General features: G+C 39.5%; 2 protein-coding genes across 6 annotated transcripts in view; both read right to left on the reverse strand.

The window, feature by feature from the left end:
* The window catches only part of myom2a (myomesin 2a), a 30,563-nt gene extending 16,948 nt beyond the window's left edge, over nucleotides 1–13,615 (reverse strand). The window contains exons 1-14 of one of the 4 annotated variants that reach the window (XM_058400935.1): nucleotides 13,461–13,604; nucleotides 10,992–11,113; nucleotides 9,730–9,822; nucleotides 8,985–9,120; nucleotides 8,608–8,762; nucleotides 8,129–8,221; nucleotides 5,781–5,869; nucleotides 5,638–5,679; nucleotides 4,652–4,816; nucleotides 4,395–4,556; nucleotides 3,701–3,842; nucleotides 3,427–3,620; nucleotides 2,224–2,280; nucleotides 1,054–1,181 (exon numbers count right to left, since the gene is read on the reverse strand). In XM_058400935.1, the coding sequence (XP_058256918.1) occupies nucleotides 1,054–1,181; nucleotides 2,224–2,280; nucleotides 3,427–3,620; nucleotides 3,701–3,842; nucleotides 4,395–4,556; nucleotides 4,652–4,816; nucleotides 5,638–5,679; nucleotides 5,781–5,869; nucleotides 8,129–8,221; nucleotides 8,608–8,762; nucleotides 8,985–9,120; nucleotides 9,730–9,822; nucleotides 10,992–11,089 (1,554 nt within the window). In that variant the 5' untranslated portion in view covers nucleotides 11,090–11,113; nucleotides 13,461–13,604. Of the gene's footprint in view, nucleotides 1–1,053; nucleotides 1,182–2,223; nucleotides 2,281–3,426; nucleotides 3,621–3,700; nucleotides 3,843–4,394; nucleotides 4,557–4,651; nucleotides 4,817–5,637; nucleotides 5,680–5,780; nucleotides 5,870–8,128; nucleotides 8,222–8,607; nucleotides 8,763–8,984; nucleotides 9,121–9,729; nucleotides 9,823–10,991; nucleotides 11,114–13,460 lie in introns of all 4 variants that reach the window. The other 3 variants (XM_058400936.1, XM_058400937.1, XM_058400938.1) reach the window with 3 other exon arrangements.
* Nucleotides 13,616–15,112: 1,497 nt separating this feature from the next.
* The window catches only part of ly75 (lymphocyte antigen 75), a 31,639-nt gene continuing 23,696 nt past the window's right edge, over nucleotides 15,113–23,055 (reverse strand). For both annotated transcript variants that reach the window (XM_058400934.1, XM_058400933.1), the window contains exons 28-35: nucleotides 20,726–20,848; nucleotides 20,451–20,636; nucleotides 20,148–20,371; nucleotides 19,691–19,868; nucleotides 19,382–19,540; nucleotides 18,320–18,442; nucleotides 18,034–18,195; nucleotides 15,113–16,609 (exon numbers count right to left, since the gene is read on the reverse strand). In XM_058400934.1, coding sequence (XP_058256917.1) covers nucleotides 16,434–16,609; nucleotides 18,034–18,195; nucleotides 18,320–18,442; nucleotides 19,382–19,540; nucleotides 19,691–19,868; nucleotides 20,148–20,371; nucleotides 20,451–20,636; nucleotides 20,726–20,848 — 1,331 coding nt within the window. In that variant the 3' untranslated portion in view covers nucleotides 15,113–16,433. The remainder of the gene's footprint in view (nucleotides 16,610–18,033; nucleotides 18,196–18,319; nucleotides 18,443–19,381; nucleotides 19,541–19,690; nucleotides 19,869–20,147; nucleotides 20,372–20,450; nucleotides 20,637–20,725; nucleotides 20,849–23,055) is intronic.

Here is a 23,055-nt window from a genome sequence, read left to right on the forward strand (position 1 = left end):
CACAGTCTCACTCACACACACACAGTCTCACTCACTCACACACACACACAGTCTCACTCACACACACAGTCTCACTCACACACACACACACAGTCTCACTCACACACACACACAGTCTCACTCACACACACACACACACAGTCTCACTCACACACACACACACACAGTCTCTCTCACTCACACACACACACAGTCTCACTCACACACACACACACACAGTCTCACTCACACACACACACACACAGTCTCACTCACACACACACACACACAGTCTCACTCACACACACACAGTCTCACTCACACACACACAGTCTCACTCACACACACACACACACAGTCTCACTCACACACACACACACAGTCTCACTCACACACACACACACACAGTCTCACTCACACACACACACACACACACAGTCTCACTCACACACACACACACACACACAGTCTCACTCACACACACACAGTCTCACACACACACACACAGTCTCACTCACACACACACAGTCTCACTCACACACACACACACAGTCTCACTCACACACACACACACAGTCTCACTCACACACACACACACACAGTCTCACTCACACACACACACACACAGTCTCACTCACACACACACAGTCTCACTCACACACACACACACACAGTCTCACTCACACACACAGTCTCACTCACACACACACAGTCTCACACACACACACAGTCTCACTCACACACACACAGTCTCACTCACACACACACACACACAGTCTCACTCACACACACACACAGTCTCACTCACACACACACACACAGTCTCACTCACACACACACACAGTCTCACTCACACACACACACACACACAGTCTCACTCACACACACACACAGTCTCACTCACACACACACACAGTCTCACTCACACACACACACAGTCTCACTCACACACACACACAGTCTCACTCACACACACACACACACACAGTCTCACTCACACACACTTTCGCTCTCACTCACACTCTCACATACACACGCTCTCACTCACTTACTCACACACATAGACTCACACACCTTCTCAATGAGGTACCACACAGTTGCCCGTCCTCGGGGAATGGGTGGCTTCCAGCTCAGAACAATATATGTTTGATTTATTTCAGAAGCATGCACGTCTGTTGGGGGCTCCGGCAACGTAACACACACTAAATAAGAAGACGACATCAGGGATTGATTTGGAAATAGAACGTCATACATTTCACTACTGTTTTCTTGTTGCAATAATTCTTATTGGACAAGGTAAATATTTGGTTTTGATCACTATTCAGTTGTATTGGCAGTAAAAAAAAAACAACTGTTAAATATTTAAAAGGTGTAAAGTGAAGTATTGGAGATCTAGAGATTTTAGTCACTGTTTAATATATATTACCTAATTTTTATCATCTAAATCAATACAATGGTTATTTACTATTCAAAATCTCAATATATCAAATTTGGACTAATGAAGTAATTGAAGTAATTAAAGCAAAAGCAACCAAGCGTTTACCTTGTCGTAAATTATGACGATTAAATATTTAAGGCTCACCAAAAAGATTAGCTAGATGATTTCACTCAGTTTTTTTTTTTAGGAAAGTAGTTCATGAGAGGATTAAATTTTCCGTTAGCTGACGCAAGACTCACGGGGAAGGTTAATGACGGGTAAATCTGAGGTTTAGTTTATAAATAAACGGTTAATTGTAAAGCAGTGAACGGAAATAATTAATGCAAAACCATTAGACCAGCCAAAACCTACTAATATCTGAAAAGGAACTACTAGGCTTATTAAGTTATCCTGTCTTCAAATGCTTCTTTGATAAATAGGATATGACTGAGGTATAAATAACCTTATGTCTAATGCTTCATGTAGTTCTTATGGATTCAAGGAAATAATGCATGCAATTTAAACATGAATTTCCTCGTGATGGTGTCAAATGAATTATGATTAATAAAAGAATTTTTTAGCACCGATCTTCAGTGATGAAAGTCACAGGTAATGACTGCTCTTTATGTAGTATGGATGAGATTTGCTCTGTTAAGATATAATAGAGTGTGATATAATAGACTCGCATGCAGTTCAGTCGGTGAAAAAAGAAGACAATTAAAGAGTACAATATTAGTGTTTTTTTTTTTGTTTAATGGTATGGAAAATACGACATTAGTGTTTCTTTAAAACGAGTTAGTGGACATCACTAGCATGTCATAAGGTACCTCGTTGCAGTTCCTCGTGTCGAATTGCAACATCATACTTCCCCTCGATTTTAATCACTGTTGTGACAGTAAAGATAACTTGTAATATTTCTGCAGCTTTATCGGTCCAGGAGACTCATTTCTATACGATTTAGACTAATATCAGCTGACATATTTAATCACATACACACAGAAATAGAACACGGCTCATCATCATCGGTGTATAACGACGACTCGTTCCTCTGTTAATCAGAGGCAGTTCTGTTGGAAACTGGAGTCATGGTCTTTATGTCTGAAGGTCATATTCTGCTTTGCTCCAGGATTTCTCTAACACCCTAAATACAGGGCTAGATATTGTCCTTGTCCTTTGGGATAATACATTCGTCATGCACTTTTCAACCATGGTGCATCATATTCCTCATTATTTGACCTACAACTGGTACTGGTATTTTGCATTAGTGTTTTTTTGCCTTCTTTGCAGCACTGCATTACTGATGGTGTTTGCTTTTGTCATAAAACAGATGTTTATCCTGCTTGAGGGCACTTACCCCCTTGACTACTGAACGTGAGCTAGTAATGGAGGAATGCTTCCTAGTTTCTTACAATCACAATATAAAAATATTAGCTATTTAGTTGGACAAAAAGTTTCTTTCAAGTAAGAGTCACCTGCTCAGGCAACATGTCAAAGTTTCTGTTTCTGTCATGTTTAACACTGTGTCAGAACTTACCCTGAATATCAATCGCACGTAAACAATGTAGCTAGCCAATCGCAACAGTTTTAATATTAATTGCATTAGCTATGATGAGTGTCTTAATCATATCTCAATCGAGTTAAGAAACAGTCTAGCCTAGTCAATTAGTTAGACTATACAACTAACATGACATGATAAGTTACTTGCATTAATGCATCTGATACAAAACATTGCTCCATCTGAAAGGTAGGGATGATTTTCCTCTTCCCTTTATATTCATAATCTGTGTTAAATTCAGTGGTGGAACGAATGATACCATTAGTATATCTAAATGTATCGTAAAGGCAGTTATTATTATTATTTTTTCTGTTACTGACATTTTCAGGCTACTTGTACAGTCAGGCCAGTAAACTTCCCCTTCAAAAATATTTACTATGTCCCTTGACAAGTGGACAAGCGTTAATGTTGAGCCGTGCTGAATAGATTGCTGGCTGATCAAACCTGCCGGACCTCTGAATACGTCAAACCTTACCTTGTACATCACTTTCCACATCAGCAGCAGTCACTCCAGTGGACATCCTAGAGGGCAGACTGATCCCTGCGCTGTTCACAGCCCGGACCCGGAAGTGGTAGGAATCCCCCTCAGTGAGCCCATGCACAGGAAGCTTGCACAACTTAACAGGGGTGCTGTTGCACTGGATCCAGTCCTTAGTTCCAGACTTGCGTCTAGTGAGGATGAAAAGAAATGCAATGTTAAAGCAAAATCTTATATTTACTTGCGGCTAATGAAAACACAATGTGCGAACCTGTCCACAAAGTATCCAGTGATCTGTGGCTCATTAGTGGTGTTGGGAGGCTTCCAGGAGACGAGGACATAATCCTTATTGGCATCGGACACTGTGACATCCATGGGAGCTCCTGGGGCTCCAACTACTGATGGAGCAGCATCTGTACACAAAATATCACATATACAAAAGCAACAACACTAAGAAAGACAGTGTCTTTAAATGCTTCTTTGAAAAGTAGGATATTATTATATATAAACAACCTTATATTGGATTCAGTGAATTAAATCATAACATTTTATCACAAATACACAAGCATATAGTTAACAATGATACAGTAAAGCATACTGGATATTAGCAATGATAATAGGCTAGTAATATACTACATATATACTGTGTCTTTCCAAGGACAATGTGATGCTAAACAGAGAAAAAATTGCAGCTAATCTTCACAATTCAAAAGACGCTGTACCGAAACTGTGCTTCAACATCACCAATTAGTGGATCTTTTCTTTTTTTGTTACAAGCTTTACATGTCTTGCTCAGAAACAGCCAAGTTAGAGTATTAACTGCTCCTTTAAAAGGTTTTGACGACTTATCTCCTGAATCATGCCCTTCTAGCTGTATGATTTACGAATTTTAACATGCTCCCTTTCTCCCTAAAACAGGATTGCTATGAGATCCATTTAAAAATTAAATCATGAAGTGCACAAACCCTTGACAAACAGGTAGGCGCTGTGCTCAGTGGTTCCATCCTTAGTCCAGATGCGCAGAGTGTACAGACCCTCGTCATCCTTGTTCAGGTGAGGAAGAGTCAGCTTGGCAGCCCCACCACCAACATGCATCTCAGCCCATCTAGACGGCATCAGTAGAGTATCTAGATGTGTATACACATATCCAGTTAGGTGAGGCAGACAGACTGCAGATCTGAGGGCACACAGGAAAAAAAAAAGTTCAATTCATCATACTTACCATCTCTATACCACATAACCTCTGGTGGCAGATTGGGAAGATCAGGCACCACCACCATGTTGGCCACTAGAGTCAACGACTCGCCCTCCATGCCAAATGTCACTCCAAACCTATCGAGCAGGGTCACTTCTAACTTGCTACGCCGGATCTCAGAAGTCAAGGGTGCTAAAGGGGTTTAAACATAAAATACCATGTTAGATTCCAGCACTACATGTCCAGTGCCTGACAAATAACAATGTCTTTAGTCATAAACATTAGTTAGTAGTCATCTACAGCCATGTTGTTGCACATAAGTAAACTCATCTGCTGTATTTTAACCTGGCTGACAAAAAGTAAACGCTATTAAGCCACCATCTTTGTTGCATCCCCTGCTCAGTCAAATATATTACATATTACGCATTATCCATCACTCAAAGCCCTGTAGAGAGTGGTGTACCTAGCTGAGTGTATCTCTGGGTCTGCTCTCCGCTTTCTTTATGATATCTGCACCAGACGATGCAGCACCAGAGCTGCTAAAATCATTAAGGTCTCCACCACCATGATTGTTAACACTGGAGGAGCTTCTTCCCATCGGACAGTTTAACATGTCCACCATACAGATCGCTGTGAAGTCTCTTTGTCACTCTGGCAACTTGGCACTTTGTATTACATGAACACAACTGCCTACTGTATGTATGTGACAAATAACATCTTGAACCCTGAATTACTTAAAGCAAGAGAATTTCCTATAATGTAAATACACATTACATGATACGATACCCAATAGTACTATCTGTATCGATGCTTCATTTAAATACATTTGAGATAAACATAGATGACAAGCCATTAACTGTTTACCAGGCTCTGTGTTCATAACAGTAAACAAAGCATATTTTCCATGACTTATCTAGACCTTATGATGGGACACAGGATGACAGAGGATGTTATTTGTAGCTAATGATCTCAAGCAGGCTCTTCAGATCTGGGTGTTAGCCAGAGCTTCTCACCTTGGCCTAGAAGATAAGAGCTCTCTGCAGCCGCAGATGGTCCTGCATGAAATAAAAACAAACCAGTTGGCAAAGGTAACACAGACACAAGACAAGAGACATGTGGAGGAGGTTAAAAGAGGGCAAAGAGGAGAAAATCGTACTTCTCACGCAGACTGTGGCCTTAGAGGTGACCTTTCCCTGGGAGTTGGTAGCCACAGCGCTGTACACGGCAGAATCAGCTATTGTGCATCTGAAAGGAAGATGGTGAATGCCTTTTAAATTAAGCAGCAATCTACAAACAAATGTTTATCATAGGATATATATATCAATCAAAACTGAATAACAGTTCTTAGTTGTCAGTTTATTTAAAATACAATTTTTCTATACAACTAAATATACCAAAAATGGCTACAGACAGAGGTTTAAATTGTGAACAAAATGCACTACAGGTTCAACATAGCTTAAATATGAAGATGTACAAATTTTCTGCAAAATTGTCATTGAATAAGCAAGTCTCTGAAGGACTGAAATTGCATCTTAATGAGCTCTGCAGCAGAAACAGAACTCCATAAACGGCTAAAATGCCCAATTCCATCAGCCTTACGTGTTGTCTGAAAACTAGCTGTTTTTAACCGTTATAACACGGCTGTAGGTTCAAAAGTGTGGCTGATCTCGCAGGCTTTTCACAAAAGTGATCAGTGGACTAGCATGCTCATTATTATACTATAACTCTGTGGGTTGCACAGACTGGGAGTCCTGGTGTTCAGTGTGACTGTTTTAGAGATGCTCTGATCCAGTTGTCTAGCCATCACAATTTGGCCCTTGTCAAACTCGCTCAAATCCTTATGCTTGACCATTTTTCCTGCTTCTAACACATCAACTTTGAGGACAAAATGTTCACTTGCTGCCTAATATATCCCACCCACTAACAGGTGCCATGATGAGGAGGTTATTCAGTGTTATTCACTTCACCTGGCAGTGGTCATAATGTTATGGCTTATCATTTTATATTATATTATATATATATATATATATTTATTTATATAAGCTAAACATTTCTATGATGCACATCATATTTTTGCATCCCGATGCATTGTCTCACACTGTGTGCATCATTACACCTGAATATTTAAGTGATTCGCTCATTTTTATTTAGAACTAAATAAAGAGAACTTAGAACTGTCATGAATGTACTGATTTTGTATTATATTCAATTTAACTCAATTTAACTACATTGTACTAATAGCACTATTAGTTGTGCTATTATTGTGACAAAGCAACTTCATGATTTTGTAGATTTATATTTAGAGCCATAATGAGCAAGCCAGAGGTTACAGTGGTAAGGAAAAACTCCCTGAGACCTTAAGAGGAACCTGACCCATAAGGAAACCCATCCAAGGGTAGCGGGATTGTAAATCATTAGTCTTCCACAAATGCCAAGGGTGGATTATCTGATGAAAACAAGGTACAAGACCTGGTATAAAAAAAGAAAAAGAAAAAAAAGTTGACAATAAAAGTCTCTAAAATGCCAAATTGTCTATTTAATTGTTGTACAGGCAGCTGATAATACACAGCTCACCAGAATATTCAACAACTTTGAGAAGTACAAGAGCAAATAGGTGGAAGAAATTCCTTCCATAATCCACACATCTCTTAAATAATCTCCTGCAGTGTTCATGTACTGTTGCCTAGGTGCAAGGGTACAACACAGTACAGAACATGATCTTCCCCCCTACAGCTAGAGCACACTGGACTGGGAGAGAGAGAGAGATCTTAAAAATGCAGTGCTGGTCTTGAAGGAGAGGCCAGGGTGTGAGAATAGAAAGAAGAAATGTGACCTTCAGTCTGCTAAACCTATTTTAAAGCCTTGCAGCTGTCTTGGAGCCAAAAACGAAGAGTTTTTTCAGCCACCAAGCAACTCTTCTTCCGTTTTCAATTGTTCGAGTCGTTTTGAAAAGACTGAGAGCAATAGCACATTAGAAAAAAAATCGGCTATTTGAATTGGAAAGGGTGTTGGCTGGACTGGGGACACAAGTGGAGAGTGTCCCACTACTGTAACTTTGCAGTGGATGGGACTCAGATGTCAGGCATTCCGGCATTAAATGACACACAGCTCAGCAGTAAGGAACGAACAGCTGAGGTGTCTTGTAGATGAGGGAAGGTCCAATCTGAGACCAAATAGGAAACTTTCACTGTGACAGGGAGGCCATTCACTCTCTCTGGTTAAACAGTCACAGTCTATGCACTTCTATTACTTTTGCTTGTTCTGCTCGTTTTTATTAGCCAGGATTTTGGAGTTTTATGACGTTTTAGACAGAAACCCATTTCTAGACATTTTACAAGCTTTAAATTTCTTATTTGAACCGGCAGAACATGTGGGTTCTTTCGAGAAAGTCATGCTTGAAATGAGCAAAACGAATTAAATACATTAGATATGTTTACTGTAATCCTATAACAGGATAAACTAGATCAATTTGACAAAGATATTTTCACTTAAGACAGTTCATACCTGCTAATAATCAGACTGTGAACTCCATATTTGTTTTCGATTTTGTATTTTCCAGGTGTACTCAGAGGGTCAACGGGAACACCACTCTTATACCTGCAAATGTACAAGACAGTCTGAGATCTTGATGACCACAAAGATGGCATATATATAGTGTATAAAAGTAAATGAACCTTTTTTTATAGAATTTTTCACATTATATAACTAGAAAGGTGTGCATTTGATATACAAGTGCATTGACAAAATGTTTCCTTGAGAGTTTACTAACTAAAGGGGCTCTAATGGAAACATTTTCTGAAGCTACATAATACAATGTACCTTCGTGAATACCAATGTGAAAAATTCCTGAAGAAATACATCTACAAAGATCTGAGACAGACTTTTAGATTTTAACTAAGAATATAAAACTTAAATAGAATTAAAAAAAAAAAACACACTGCGCTCCTTGTTCCAAAAAACGTACTCAGTAATAAAGTACAAACCACTGGACAATGGGGGTGGGGGTGCCAGAGACGGTGCAGAAGAGCTTGACTGGCATCTTCTCCCACACGGTGTGAGATCTCAGCCCCAGGAGGAATTCTGGAGCTTTGGGAATCTCAACAGTAAGCTCTTTCCTGATGTACTTCATTGCTCTGACCTGTGATGGAAAAAACGAACATCTGGCATTAGTATAATAAAAGCCTGGATGGGTATTTGCATTTAAAATGTGTTGTTTTTATGCGTCATAGATCTGCAACTCTAGTAAAGAGATTTAATTCTATGTCCAGTGCATGCAGAGGATTTCTCTAAATATGTGCATTTTTCAAACAATAAACTGTAATGTAATTGAAATCTTATATTCTGAAGGAAAGCCATTCACCTCATTTGTAATCTCAATATTCACCACTTGCTCATGAGTGGCCACCCTAACGCTATGCAGGTCTTCCTGTAGGGATTTCAGATTTCTCTCAAGATGAGCAGACACACGCTGATATTCCTGCATTCCTTCAGGTTCCCTATAGAACACACACACACATACTGTATATGTGCACAGCTGGTAAGCTGGTATGAAATACAGCTGTTGGATTCACATGTGGTTCACTTTTGCTGTCATTCTATCCATATACACAAACGCAGTGGAACAAACAGTTGTTTCTACAAGAATCTGATCCATCAGATAACACAGGAGCACAGAAAACATGCAGAACTGTGTAACAGTGCAAAGAGACACAAAGTACAAGGACAATATGTTACATCCTGCAGCACAATACAATAAATCCATAGGCCTGTGCAGGACAATACATCCACTGAACAATGGCTTACATAATAAGACTGAGCAATACAGGACAACAAAAGACTGGGAGAATGAACCAGTTAGGTACAAGAGCTGAACACAGTTGTACAAATAAAAAAATGTGTTTAAACCGAAGACATACTATAGTATATAAAAAATCCGGATACGTTTTTTCAAAAACATACAAACACATTCATTCATACAAAGAATAAGTTACAGTGCAGGAGGGAGATGATTTATACATACAGTTAAGGTTCAGGTGCTTTCTGACACTCTGAGCTTCTTAAAATAGCCCCCCTGAATGGTAATGGTAATCTGCCAACCGTCTCACCTCTCTCTGAAGGCTGGCACCGTATAGGCTGGTTCCGCCATAACCTCAGTGGCCACGACCTGCTCCTTCTTCGCTGACTTGCTGCTTGATTTCCTGTCCAAACCGACAAAGATTCAGTAGAAATTCATGCATTTTATTGCGCAATGTAACAACAGCTATAAGCAGCTCTTTAAAGCATCTTTTTATTACGGGTGCCACTGTGCCGTTATGTGCTTACGAAGCCAAGTTTGTTTCACAAAAAGAGCAACTAGGCATTTTTATATTATATTGGAATCTAAAAATTCTACTTAACACACAAAATGACCAGTTTAACCTATATAACCAACCCTAAAATACAATAGTCTGTGGACACACAAGGATAAATTAATAAGTAGTACATTTGAATGCATATGTACTCTATAAGGCTGAATCTGTCACAAGCACCTGGCCATCACACCCACATGTGTTCATTTCAAACATGGAGCTGGTCCCCCCATTTTCTGGGAAGGCTTTGCAGTAGATTTTGGATTGTAGCTGTGAGGATTTGTGTTCATTCAGACACAAGAGCATTAGTGAGTTCAGGTAGGAGGTCTGGGGTGCAGCAGGTGTTCCAGTTCATCCCAAAGGTGTTCAGTGCGGTTACGTCAGAGTCAGGGCTCTGTGTAGGACGCTTGAGTTCTTCCACTCCAACCTTAATACCCTATGTCTTCATGGAGCTCACTTTGTCCACAGGGGCATCATTAGATGTTTTAAGTTCTAGGGAAATGCTACAGAATACAAGGACATTCTATACAGTTGTGTGCTTCCGACTTTGGGGCAACATTCCGAGGAATGTTGGGTGTGATGGTGAGGTGATGCAAACATTTGGCTATATAGTGTACATTGAGCCATAATTAAAAATTGCATAATACTATGCACAATTTATATTTTAGACTATTAATTTTCCGAGGCATCTAGTTGACTTGAGCATAAAGTTGGCCAAAGGCTAATTTGAAACTATAGAGAAAAACCTTAGGAGCAATAGTTGCCGTAATTAATTATCATCACTAATTATTTCACTAATTTTAATAACTTCGAGTATTATACTGTATAGTCCATAGCTTCATTCTTTCATCAAGCACCAGCAACTCTAAGGTGATTTGCCAAGGCTTCTTAAAAGAGCGCAGAAGGAAGCAGCATTAGTGAAAGCCACTGCTGTAAGCCTATTAAGCCATCTAGATCAAGTGTGCACTTGCGACCGCACACCTAACAGCGTTCAGTCCGATCCAGATGATGCCCCATACCTCGATGAGATCTGCTGGACAACATGCTTTGAGCTGGAATACCGATGTCCAACCTGTGTCTGTGTTTTCTGATAAAGCGGCATGGCCCTCGTAGGCATGGTGGGAAAACTTCAAACAAAGACCTAACAATCATACCGTAGGCTACTGAGAATAAGCTCAACACAAAGTATACAGACAGTAAATGTACACAACCCACTCCAAACTGTTAGACTGTACAAGGAGTCATTTGCAAAATCTACTTAGTTTCTAAGTGGGTGTGCCTATATGTTGAATTTCTAATAATGTTGTATAATGATGGTGAAATTAAATGCCAAAATGACGATAAATTATATAAAAATATTATATAATCCGGATAAGAGAGCTTTCCACAAGGAAACAAATATGTAGCATGATATTTTTCTAACACTGTCCTTGCAAAAGAGCAAGTTTGAAAAAGCAACAAACAAAAGACTATTAGAATGTCACTTAACATCTTTTAAATAACTTATGCCACACAAAACAGAAGGGAAAAGAAAACATTTCAACATTTAAACTAAAGTCACAGGGATGAACGGTCAGTCTGTGCTAGAAAAGCACTAGCGATATGTGCACTACACTAAGAAAACATAACATGACAAAGGTTATCACAATATAGATATTCAAAAGTGTTTTATCACCCAACGTTATATGACAGTTTCCAGTACATGGTGAGCAGCCTTCTGTAGTTTATCTAAACTATGTAGAAAATCATTATATGGGAAAGGAATGCCTAATTGTTTACACGGTTAATCTTTCTGTGACTTCTAGTTTACATTTTTGAGCATTTTGTAGTCTTCGCTGGTTTTTCACCATCAGCTGTAAAGCACTGACATGCACTGATGTTTTCCGACACGGGAAAGTTGTCAGAATGGACAAGTGATAGCATGTAGAACCTCTCTGTAACATGTTTATGAAGTCTGACAGAGAGAAAAGAATAAGTGCTATAGGTTTACAGCTGCTATAGCGCAAGTGCTAACAGGAACTTGCTCCACAACATTAAAGAAAACACAAAAAAACATGACGTTATTCTTCAATAAATAATTTTAAAAAATAGTCGATATCGTCAAACTGCTGTGGTATAAGAGAAATACAGATGTGATATAATTTCCTATACAACAGCCAGCTCCAATGCACTAATCTGATTGGTTGAGTGACATTCCAAGAATATTTATATTTCCTATAACCACACTGGGATGTTTCACTGCGTGTATCACTCTGTTAATCTGTGCTCACCAAATTCAATTCCTCTTTCTACTTCGAACCCGTTACAACCTACTACATAGCATTGAATAACTGAATACAATTTTAATCGGAAGCACCCTTAACCAAGCTCCACGAACCAATGCAACATGAGCTAGTGCTGTTAAGTGAGCGTGAGCAAAAATAAAAACAGTACATTTCACCATATTGTTTTGGATATTAACGTGAACGGTACAGCGAATCACAGCCGTGTCTACGTCGAGTACAGTAACCACACTGTGGCTTGTGCATTTTTACTTAAGTAAGAAACTTCACTTCGTTCTCCATTGCGTTTTAGTCCTTACTTAGATGTCTAAAGAGCAAAACGAAGATGATTGTCTGACACATGGAAAGGCTTTGCCACAGAGCATCACGTCTCAGCAGATTAGAAACATCTCCGAGTGGTAGCTTTTTCTATCAGCTGACAAATGTCAAATGGCACACGGTACAAGTTTAGTCTAGTCTTATAAAGTTATATAAACAAGAAGCGTATCAAAAAAAACAAAAACGTATTATGCAGTTTTCCTCTTATCTGTGAAAGTCCTTGGTTTTTTTTTAAAAGATTTCTCCACGCAACAGACTGCTTAGTAATACAGTTTGTAAAGAAATGTTATTTATACATAGGAATTTGGTTCTGGTGTAATAGTCAATGCCTTCACATTCACTCACAGTTACCACTGTTTGTAGCTTAAGTTATATTTGACTACATAAGATTTACAGTCTTACAGATAACTCTCTCTCTCTCTCTCTCTCTCTCTCTCTCTCGCTCTGTGTGTTATACAGTGGCAAAATCCACATGAGACAAGGTGAGTTTGTGTTTTAGATATACATCTTGCTTTTCCTGTAGAAGCTCTGGTGTAAAGTCAAACAGACAAATATTTCCTTCTCCTGGCTGCTTATATTTGGTCTAATATAAAAAAAATAAAATCTCTGTTCATTTTTAGTCGGCATTTCCCAATAATTCACTTAAACAGGAGAACAGGTAGTAATGCAACATTCTAGAAAAAATCCACATGGTAAACCAGGAGATTACAACTTAACGAGATGTTCATGAACATTAAAGTCTGTTATTAGAGACATTGTTAATTGAAATTATTTTTAACCTCGGTATTGGAATGAAACAGACGTCAGAGCAGGTGTGAATGGTTTGTTAAGAGTTCATGATAGAATAATATTAATAATAAATATTATTAATAAACAATGTCGACTCACCCCTGGAGAAGTGAACGGCGCTGAATGTCAGATCGGCCTGAGAGCACTTGGAAGCGTCTTGCTGACCGTAACAAAAATACTGCCACTCACTAAGACGAAGCCTTGCTTCTCTCTTCCACCCCATGTATGGTGACACTTCAGACTATATATAGCGTTTACCTCCATTTTCTAAACCCATTTCACTCTCTGAGTAACAGTTAGTAAAAGGATGAGAAGGATGTGCGAACAGGTTAAACGCTGGGAAGATGGCGGACCGTCACTTAGGTGTTTGTGTTAGTTTGAGAGAGACTGGTGGAAAGTACAGGTATACTGGCTGGAATAGTGGATGAGAAGGAGGAAAAACGAGACTGTAATCTGTTATACTGTTTACTGAAAGCATTTCCAGTCATTTCAGCAAAATAGCTTAATTTACTCCAAATTCAGACAGTGGCTTCGACCTTGAGCATCAGCCTGAAATTGCGGTCAGTAAGTGGCTAGGAAGCGTACAGTTTAACAAAAAATAACCTGAGCGTTTGTTTATAAACTTAAAGATACTTCTTGTTCAATTTCCGCAAATCTTTTTACTACGTCTTGCCATTTAGGGTCCTTTTCGTGCACCCTCCCTCCTGCAACAGTTGCCAATTACTATTTTTAACACGAGATTGAAGTGGCAGGACCGGTGCCTGATATCCTCACCATTTATTTGTGATGGTTGGCTTGCGAACGAGTCGGCTCTTTGAACCGACTCTTTTAGATGAGAGCCGACTGGTAGAAATGAGCCGAGTTTCCCCACTTTCTGTTGCAGTGTAATTTAATCGCAGTGCCAACATGGAATCCTCTTAGCATCTGAGTTGTTTATTATTTTTTATTAGTTGTGAATAGTCAGGGAGTTTCACTATAGAGTATGGCGATCAGCAATGAGGATAAACGGAAATGAATCTTTTTGATGAAGCAGGTGTAGGCTAACAACACACAGGGATGCTGACTGTATTAGTTAAGTCACATTTGTGGTGCCTTAAAAGTTAATCAGGTAGATGTTTTATAACGTATTGCAAATAAAGTACAGTAGGATTTTATGAAAAGGAAAAAAATCAGCCACTGTTAGATAAAGAAGGATCACTTATCATCTTGCCGAAAGTGTCGACTCTTCTAAGTGAGCTGAGTCGAATAATCTGATTCACTGAGAAGGCCTGGTATACTCATCACTACCCGTTTCAGGGTAACGGAATTGTTTACTAAAAATCACGTAAATGTAATATATTTAGCTTATTCAGTTAGTTTATTTTAGCTTATTCAGTTAGTTTATTTTTTTTAGTTTACTTTATGCAAACGAGCAATTTCATGATGCACTTTATGCACCACATAGATGATAATTTGTAGTCGTAAATATTCATTAATTGTTGCATAGGCATCACAGATTTACTGCCGCACTAAAGCAGCAACAACTTTAATTATAAAGCTAAATTAAAAATGAGATAAACTGGATAATTTGGGCATCTAGATAGATGTATCAGACAGTACCGCCCTCTAGGGGTTAAAAGCTGAACTATAATGAATTCCTCCCTGATAACAGCCACACACCTGGTCAAAAACAATAAGGATATACAGCAATCTGATAAACCACTGGCTAATCCGACCCATGCAAGAGCACAACACAAAGCAAAGTTCAAACATCCGAGCATGGAGACAGCATTTTATTGAATGAGCTTGATTAACAAAATGAGCACTGCAAAGTAGAACAATTTGCCATTCACTTTAGGTAATATTTTTGAACCGGGGAAGATGAAAACCTGAGCAGGATCACATCGCATCACATTAAACCAGATTTGTGATTTCAGAAGCCTCTTTGGTTTATTCCATCTAAAAGGAGATCAAAGTATACGCAAAGCCTAAAAGATATTTACAGATCATATACAACATCCATCCCTGTGCTTGTGTGCCATTTCTGCATATTTTCTCAAAAAATTCTTAATAAAAACACCCTCATGTTGTGCTTGAATTCTTAAGCAGTCCACAAGAAAACACAGTTAAAGTGCATTACATATCAGTAGTTTGAGTGCAAAGAATAATAGAGGTAAACTCTGTTAGGCCACATATATAAAGGCATCCTACACATTCGTCTTTATTACACAGCGTAATGAGACATTTAGAGAGTTGGGGTGCTGTAAATACTCTAGATGTTTGAAATAATAGCTGTATTATGTGTAACATGCAACTGTCGTGAGTGTAAGGTTGCAATATGTACGATAAACACATTTGTAATGATGCGCATACTGAAGTCGGGCCTTATCACATGTGGGCTAAAATTAGCCACTATGTAGAAGAGTTTGCCAAATTTACACAGAGTCACTGAGTTAAAGTAAACAGTGATTAAAGCAGAGCCAGCACTTGAACAGTAAGAACACACCAGAACTGAACACAGTAGTTTGATATTTTACAGAACAGATGTATAAAACGTGTTTGTAGTAAGAACACTCAAATCGATTAGATATTTAAGTGAAGAGGGGGAAAAAAATGAAAAACACACGAAAGAAGAAAAGCTTTAAAATGATCCCAGTTTGCATTTTCACGAAGTGCAATTATTGCCTGCTCAGAAGAAATGCAAAAAACAAAACAAAACACCCTGGCCAAGCCTAAAATCCAATCCAAGGATGCCAAAGAACGGCAAAAACAAACAAAAAAAATATTGCAGCATGTCGAACATTTGGCAGTCTTCTCATTAAAACACACAAACATACAAAAGTCATTAAGGAAATTTAAATAAAAACAAACTGCCATCTTTACGCATATCTACAAAATCATTCGACATTCTTTTAGTATATTAATTACAAACCCTGCAGCTGTCGGGCTGATAAGTATTAACAGTGAAGTAATAAACTTTTCAACTCCTTTAGTTTGAGTCAGATGTTCGAGTGTGTTGAGTCTTAACACTGAAAGGCACAGGAACCTGGCTTTTGCTTCATTGCTGTTTATGAGCTGCGTGCAGTACAGCGTTCAGTCCGTCTCCGCGATCATACTGGCACTGTCTGCTTCGTCGTAGTTCCTCCGGTAGCGTACCGTAGAGAAGTAGCGGTGCCGGGTCCTTTTATACACAACAAAGATCACGAGCGCGACGACGCAAAGCAGCACGATGAGGAAGAAAACCAAGGCCACAGGACTACTGTGCGATTCTGAGGTGAGAGGAGAAAAGAGATTAATCCAGGGCACAAAATATAATGCATATAACGGTGAATTTTTTTAATAGAATGTCCAAGTAGTAATAGTTTAGTATGTCTTATACTTAGAAGTTCCTAATATGTTACTAATAAGTGGTACATTAGGAAGGAAACAGTTACATGGGGAAAGTTATGGAATTGTAATCGGCAGCGAGGTGGAGTGGACTTGCTGATCACGCTATATAGTTTTATACCTCTTGCTAACTCAACATTTTATTTTATATCTGAAAACATAGAGCTTCACCTCTAACTGATACAGGGAATTAACACTGTAGATTCTTTTCAAAAATGGGGTGGGAGGAAGGTGGGGACAAGGTGGTGAGAGGTTGGACATGGGGTGGGAGGAAGGTGGGGACAAGGTGGTGAGAGGTTGAACATGGGGTGGGAGGAGAGTGGGGACATGGTGGTGAGAGGTTGGACATGGGGTGGGAGGAGAGTGGGGACAAGGTGGTGAGAGGCTGGACATGGGGTGGGAGGAGAGTGGGGACATGGTGGTGAGAGGCTGGACATGGGGTGGGAGGAGAGTGGGGACATGGTGGTGAGAGGTTGGACATGGGGTGGGAGGAGAGTGGGGACAAGGTGGTGAAAGGTTGGACATGGGGTGGGAGGAGAGTGGGGACAAGACAAGATGGTGAGAGGTTGGACATGGGGTGGGAGGAAGGTGGGGACAATGTGGTGAGAGGTTGGACATGGGGTGGGAGGAGAGTGGGGACAATGTGGTGAGAGGTTGGACATGGGGTGGGAGGAGAGTGGGGACAAGGTGGTGAGAGGCTGGACATGGGGTGGGAGGAGAGTGGGGACAAGGTGGTGAGAGGCTGGACATGGGGTGGGAGGAGAGTGGGGACAAGGTGGTGAAAGGTTGGGCATGTGGTGGACATAGTGTGGCAAGAGGTCATGCCTCAGATGGGCATGGGGGTCAGAATGGGGTGAGACGTCGGGCGAAGTGTGGGCATGGGGTGCCAGGTGGTGGGCACAAGCTGGTGAAAGGGTTGGACAAGAGGTGGCAGAAGGGTGGGCACAAAGTGGTGAGAGGTTGGCCTCGAATGACCATAGGGTGACATAAGGTCAGTGTTAGGAAACGCATTGGGGTGTCATAAGGTGAGCCAAAAGGGGGTGAGAAATTGGGCAAAGGGTGGGCATGGAGTGGCAGAAAGGTGGGCACAAGGTGGTGAGAGGTTAGGCACAAGGTGGTCTTTGGGGTGGTTTATTTGGGTTATACTGAAATTATGTTAGCATTCTAATTACAAATATTTGACCACAAACTATAACTATGCAGAATCAACACCCTTTCTCAGAGTTGATAATCAGTGCTGTCTTCATTTATGCAAACATCCATCTTTCAGCTGAAGTGGAGAAGCCCACTAATGCATGTGACTCACTGGCAGGTGCCTTGCAGACGACGCGGCTGTGGCTCCCGGTGCAGCTCACTGTGCTCCATGTTCCGTTCATGGACACCAAGACGGCACAGCCAGGGTGGGGCTGAATGTGGCCCCAGTTGGAGAAGTCTACCGTGCTACCATCCATCCATACAGCAGCTTTATCTGTGAATGTAACAGTTAAACAAGTGCTGTTTAATCTGACACGACAATACACATTTATTTAAAGCAAGATGTAGTAGATACAAAGTGGTTCCTAATTCAGTGTGTTTTCATTCTGGACGTTCACCTTTGTCGATTGTTTGTAGCCCCAGCCAAACACGGGAGGTGGCCAGAGGGTTTTCGGCAACGTGCCGTGTGACAAAGTCGTTCTCGTCCATGCTCTTAATGGTCAAAAGCTGAGAGGTGGGTCCTAGAAATCATACAAAAGTATACAGTTCGATACGGACAAAAGATAACATTTCAAACACTATTATTAAAATGAGAAGAAATTCCACAATTTTATATACACAGTACATAACATATTTGTATATGTATTAACATATAACAATGTGTCAATAAACATTTGTGCAGTTTGTACAGTGGGAGGAAACCAGTCATTAACCCAAGCAAACCAGTTCCATAGAGCTGTCAACTGGCAAGAATACAGTTTGTGGGTGCTATTTCACATTTGGGCTGTCAGACTGTTCAAACAGCAAGATATCAAGTTTGCGAAAGCAAATACATTGTTAAACGTAGCCTCTGGTTTGACTGCCTAAAGTTTATTTCTTCCTTGTTTGGTCTAAATATTTAATTTGGCAAAGGTTTTTTGACGGATGCCCTTCCTGACACAACCTTCACCAGTTTAACCAGCCTTGGGACCGGCACTGCGAGTCTTGTACACCCCAAGTGGGTGGAGTTGACTGTACATGTAATCATTTTTCCAGCAGGAACTTCTTCTATGAAACACCTTTAACCCTGACAAAGGCTGAATGGAGCGCCAGTGTGCTGGTAAAAAGGGATAAAGAGCTTTTTAATAACGTTCCATTTGCCATAAAGTACATACGTAGTGCATGATGTTAATAGTGATGCTGTGCCTTCGCAGTTACTCAGATTGAACAGGAAGCCATTTGTAACTATATGATGCAGATAAAACAGCAAGGTGAATAAAATTAAAATAACGTCAGGTTTTGGGGTGTTGAGCCACAAATGAGGACCTGATCAACATCACGATCTTGCGCTAACATTTTCAGACGACCGTGAGTTCATCAGTGAACCGGCGAGGATGGAGACAATTTACATATAGAAGAAAAATCACAGAGTAGCTCCTGTAAATGCCTTTTAAACCAGAATTAAAGATGCAAGTACATACCCAGGTCCATACAAATATTTTGTGCGTGCTCAATGGAGAAAACTGTGTAGTTGGACATGGTCATCACAATGGCGTAACAACTGTCTTTATACTGGATCCAGGAAACCTCTCCATTACTACCAGGACAGTTAATGCTGGACTGAGCAGCGACCTGAGACTCTGATAAAGACATAAAATAAAATTCATGCAGGTTTATACACTCATCTGCCACTTTAATAGGAACACCTGCTTATTCGTGCCAAGAGAAACTAGTGATCTCTATGGATTTTACACAGAAGTGGGTATAATCTAGGTATATGTGTATCTTACTTTGATTGCTGTTGTAGCAAATGGCACCCTCCATCTCAGCAAGGCAGTTGACTGCAGTCCAGCTGCCAGTAGAGTCTATGTAGATACATTTTTCTTCTGAAACAGTGTCCGTACTCAGAAACCCTTCAGGGTGGAACTGCAGCGCCGTCCCATCTGACCACTCGTAAGGCCAATTGAGCTAAAGGGATATCCAAGGCTACTGTTAAAATCTGGCAAATCATCCATCCATCCATACACAGAGTCATAGGGAACCTGGCGTCTATTTCAGGGGCACAAGGCGAGGGACACCCTAGACAGGGTGCCAACCCATCACAGTGCACAATCAGCATGTCATTATATGGGGAGGAAACCCCCAAAGCACAGGGAGAACTCACACAACACCCTCCACACACAGGGCAGAGGTGGGAAAAGCTACAACCATCTACTGAAAATGAAAAGCAGACACTAGTTTACTTACATCTAACCTGGAAAGACCAATCCAGAGAGGAAATCCGTCTCGTTTAGAAATCAGTGCCATATCACTGTTGGTCGTTTCATTGTGAATGCTAACAAGATGGCCACCGTCGCTGCTGCATTCCTTCAGGGCCTGATACCAATTCAACTTCTTAGCAACCAAGCTGAAGCTATAGCCAGTTGGAGTTTTCACATCAGTTGGGTCCTTGCGGTACTCATCTCTGGGATCTTTAAGAGAAATAAACAACCTTTGGAAATGCCTCTAAGGTAGTTTAAAGACTCAGACCGTTGTGAAGTTATAACTTACCATTCTCAATTTTGCAAACCACAATGGCCCTCTGCTTAAAATGTTTAAAAAGCATTCCCTGCTCAAACAGGTACCATTCTCCAGTCAGACTGAGACCAGCCATGAAGGGCTCTGTGGCTGTCGGTCTTCCCTTTCTCCAGTTGGAGTACTGGATGTAGGTGTCATCGTACCATTTCAGCTTCCCATCTACAGAACAGCAGAAGTACAGTGAATTATTTATAGGTCAGTGTGAGTTATAAGAACTCTCTAAAAGCAGAAAATATTATGACAAGCACCTTTTTTGTCTCTGTACATCCCCAGCCACACAAACGAAGCCAGGTCTTTAAATGGCTGAAGCTGCGTCTTAATGAATTCATTCTCCTCTTCATGCCGGATGGTTAGAATGTCACCCTTTCCAACTGAGGTCAGAAAGAAAGAAAAAAAAACAAATCACTAATAGTTACTTAAGTAACAAACTAAACAGACAGCCACTTTCTCCCATTTACTAGATTTTGCCTTTTTTTGTAACATTAAAGCATTGTAGGTTGTTTTTAACTGTCTACAAAAAGACCTAACTCCACAAACAAAAAGACCATAATCCACAAACAAAAAGACATAACTCCACAAACAAAAAGACATAACTCCACAAACAAAAAGACCATAATCCACAAACAAAAAGACCTAACTCCACAAACAAAAAGACCATAATCCACAAACAAAAAGACATAACTCCACAAACAAAAAGACATAACTCCACAAACAAAAAGACCATAATCCACAAACAAAAAGACATAACTCCACAAACAAAAAGACATAACTCCACAAACAAAAAGACCATAATCCACAAACAAAAAGACATAACTCCACAAACAAAAAGACCATAATCCACAAACAAAAAGACATAACTCCACAAACAAAAAGACCATAATCCACAAACAAAAAGACATAACTCCACAAACAAAAAGACATAACTCCACAAACAAAAAGACATAACTCCACAAACAAAAAGACCTAACTCCACAAACAAAAAGACCTAACTCCACAAACAAAAAGACCATAATCCACAAACAAAAAGACATAACTCCACAAACAAAAAGACATAACTCCACAAACAAAAAGACCATAATCCACAAACAAAAAGACATAACTCCACAAACAAAAAGACATAACTCCACAAACAAAAAGACCTAACTCCACAAACAAAAAGACCTAACTCCACAAACAAAAAGACCATAATCCACAAACAAAAAGACATAACTCCACAAACAAAAAGACCATAATCCACAAACAAAAAGACATAACTCCACAAACAAAAAGACATAACTCCACAAACAAAAAGACCATAATCCACAAACAAAAAGACATAACTCCACAAACAAAAAGACCATAATCCACAAACAAAAAGACATAACTCCACAAACAAAAAGACCATAATCCACAAACAAAAAGACATAACTCCACAAACAAAAAGACATAACTCCACAAACAAAAAGACCTAACTCCACAAACAAAAAGACCATAATCCACAAACAAAAAGACATAACTCCACAAACAAAAAGACCATAATCCACAAACAAAAAGACATAACTCCACAAACAAAAAGACATAACTCCACAAACAAAAAGACATAACTCCACAAACAAAAAGACATAACTCCACAAACAAAAAGACCATAATCCACAAACAAAAAGACATAACTCCACAAACAAAAAGACCATAATCCACAAACAAAAAGACATAACTCCACAAACAAAAAGACATAACTCCACAAACAAAAAGACATAACTCCACAAACAAAAAGACCATAATCCACAAACAAAAAGACCATAATCCACAAACAAAAAGACCATAATCCACAAACAAAAAGACCATAATCCACAAACAAAAAGACCATAATCCACAAACAAAAAGACCATAATCCACAAACAAAAAGACCATAACTCCACATATAGTAATGTTATATTAAATGATGTGACTAATTCATTAATTGTCCAGAGTTAACATCCAGTTCAAGTATCTTTAGTTTATCTCTGAAAGATTATTCAAACAATTTCAAGACATACTTTACTTTTTCATCTTTAAATGTTCTTGTTCTATTGGCAGATTCCTTCCTTCCTGCTTCCTTCCTTTTTCTTTCCTTTTTCCTTCGTTCCTTCCTTTCTACCTTCTTTCCTTTTTTCTTTTTCTTTCTTTCCTTCCGTCCTGGTTTCTTTCCTTATTTCATTTCTTCAATTTTCCATGTGTCTTTCCGTCTTCCTTTCTTCCTTTCTTTCTTTATCTCTCTTTTCTTCTTTCTGTCTATATGTCTTTCCTTCTTTGTTTCTTTATCTGTTTTTCTTTCTTTCTATCTGTTTTTCCTTCTTTCTTTCTATCTATCTGTCTTTCCTTTTTTCTTTCTTTATCTGTCTTTCTTTTTATATCTGTCTTTCCTTTTTTCTTTCTTTATCTGTCTTTCTTTTTATCTGTCTTTCCTTCTCTTTCTTTCTTTCCACCTGTCATTCCTTCTTTATCTGTCTTTTCTTATTTCTTTCTATCTGTCTTTCCTTCTTTCTTTCTTTCTTTCTTTCTTTCTTACTTTCTTTCTTTCTATATCTCTTTCCTTCTTTCTCTCTTTCCTTCTTTTTTT

Source organism: Hemibagrus wyckioides, linkage group LG10 (genome assembly GCF_019097595.1).
Source record: "Hemibagrus wyckioides isolate EC202008001 linkage group LG10, SWU_Hwy_1.0, whole genome shotgun sequence".
Taxonomy (NCBI): domain Eukaryota; kingdom Metazoa; phylum Chordata; class Actinopteri; order Siluriformes; family Bagridae; genus Hemibagrus; species Hemibagrus wyckioides.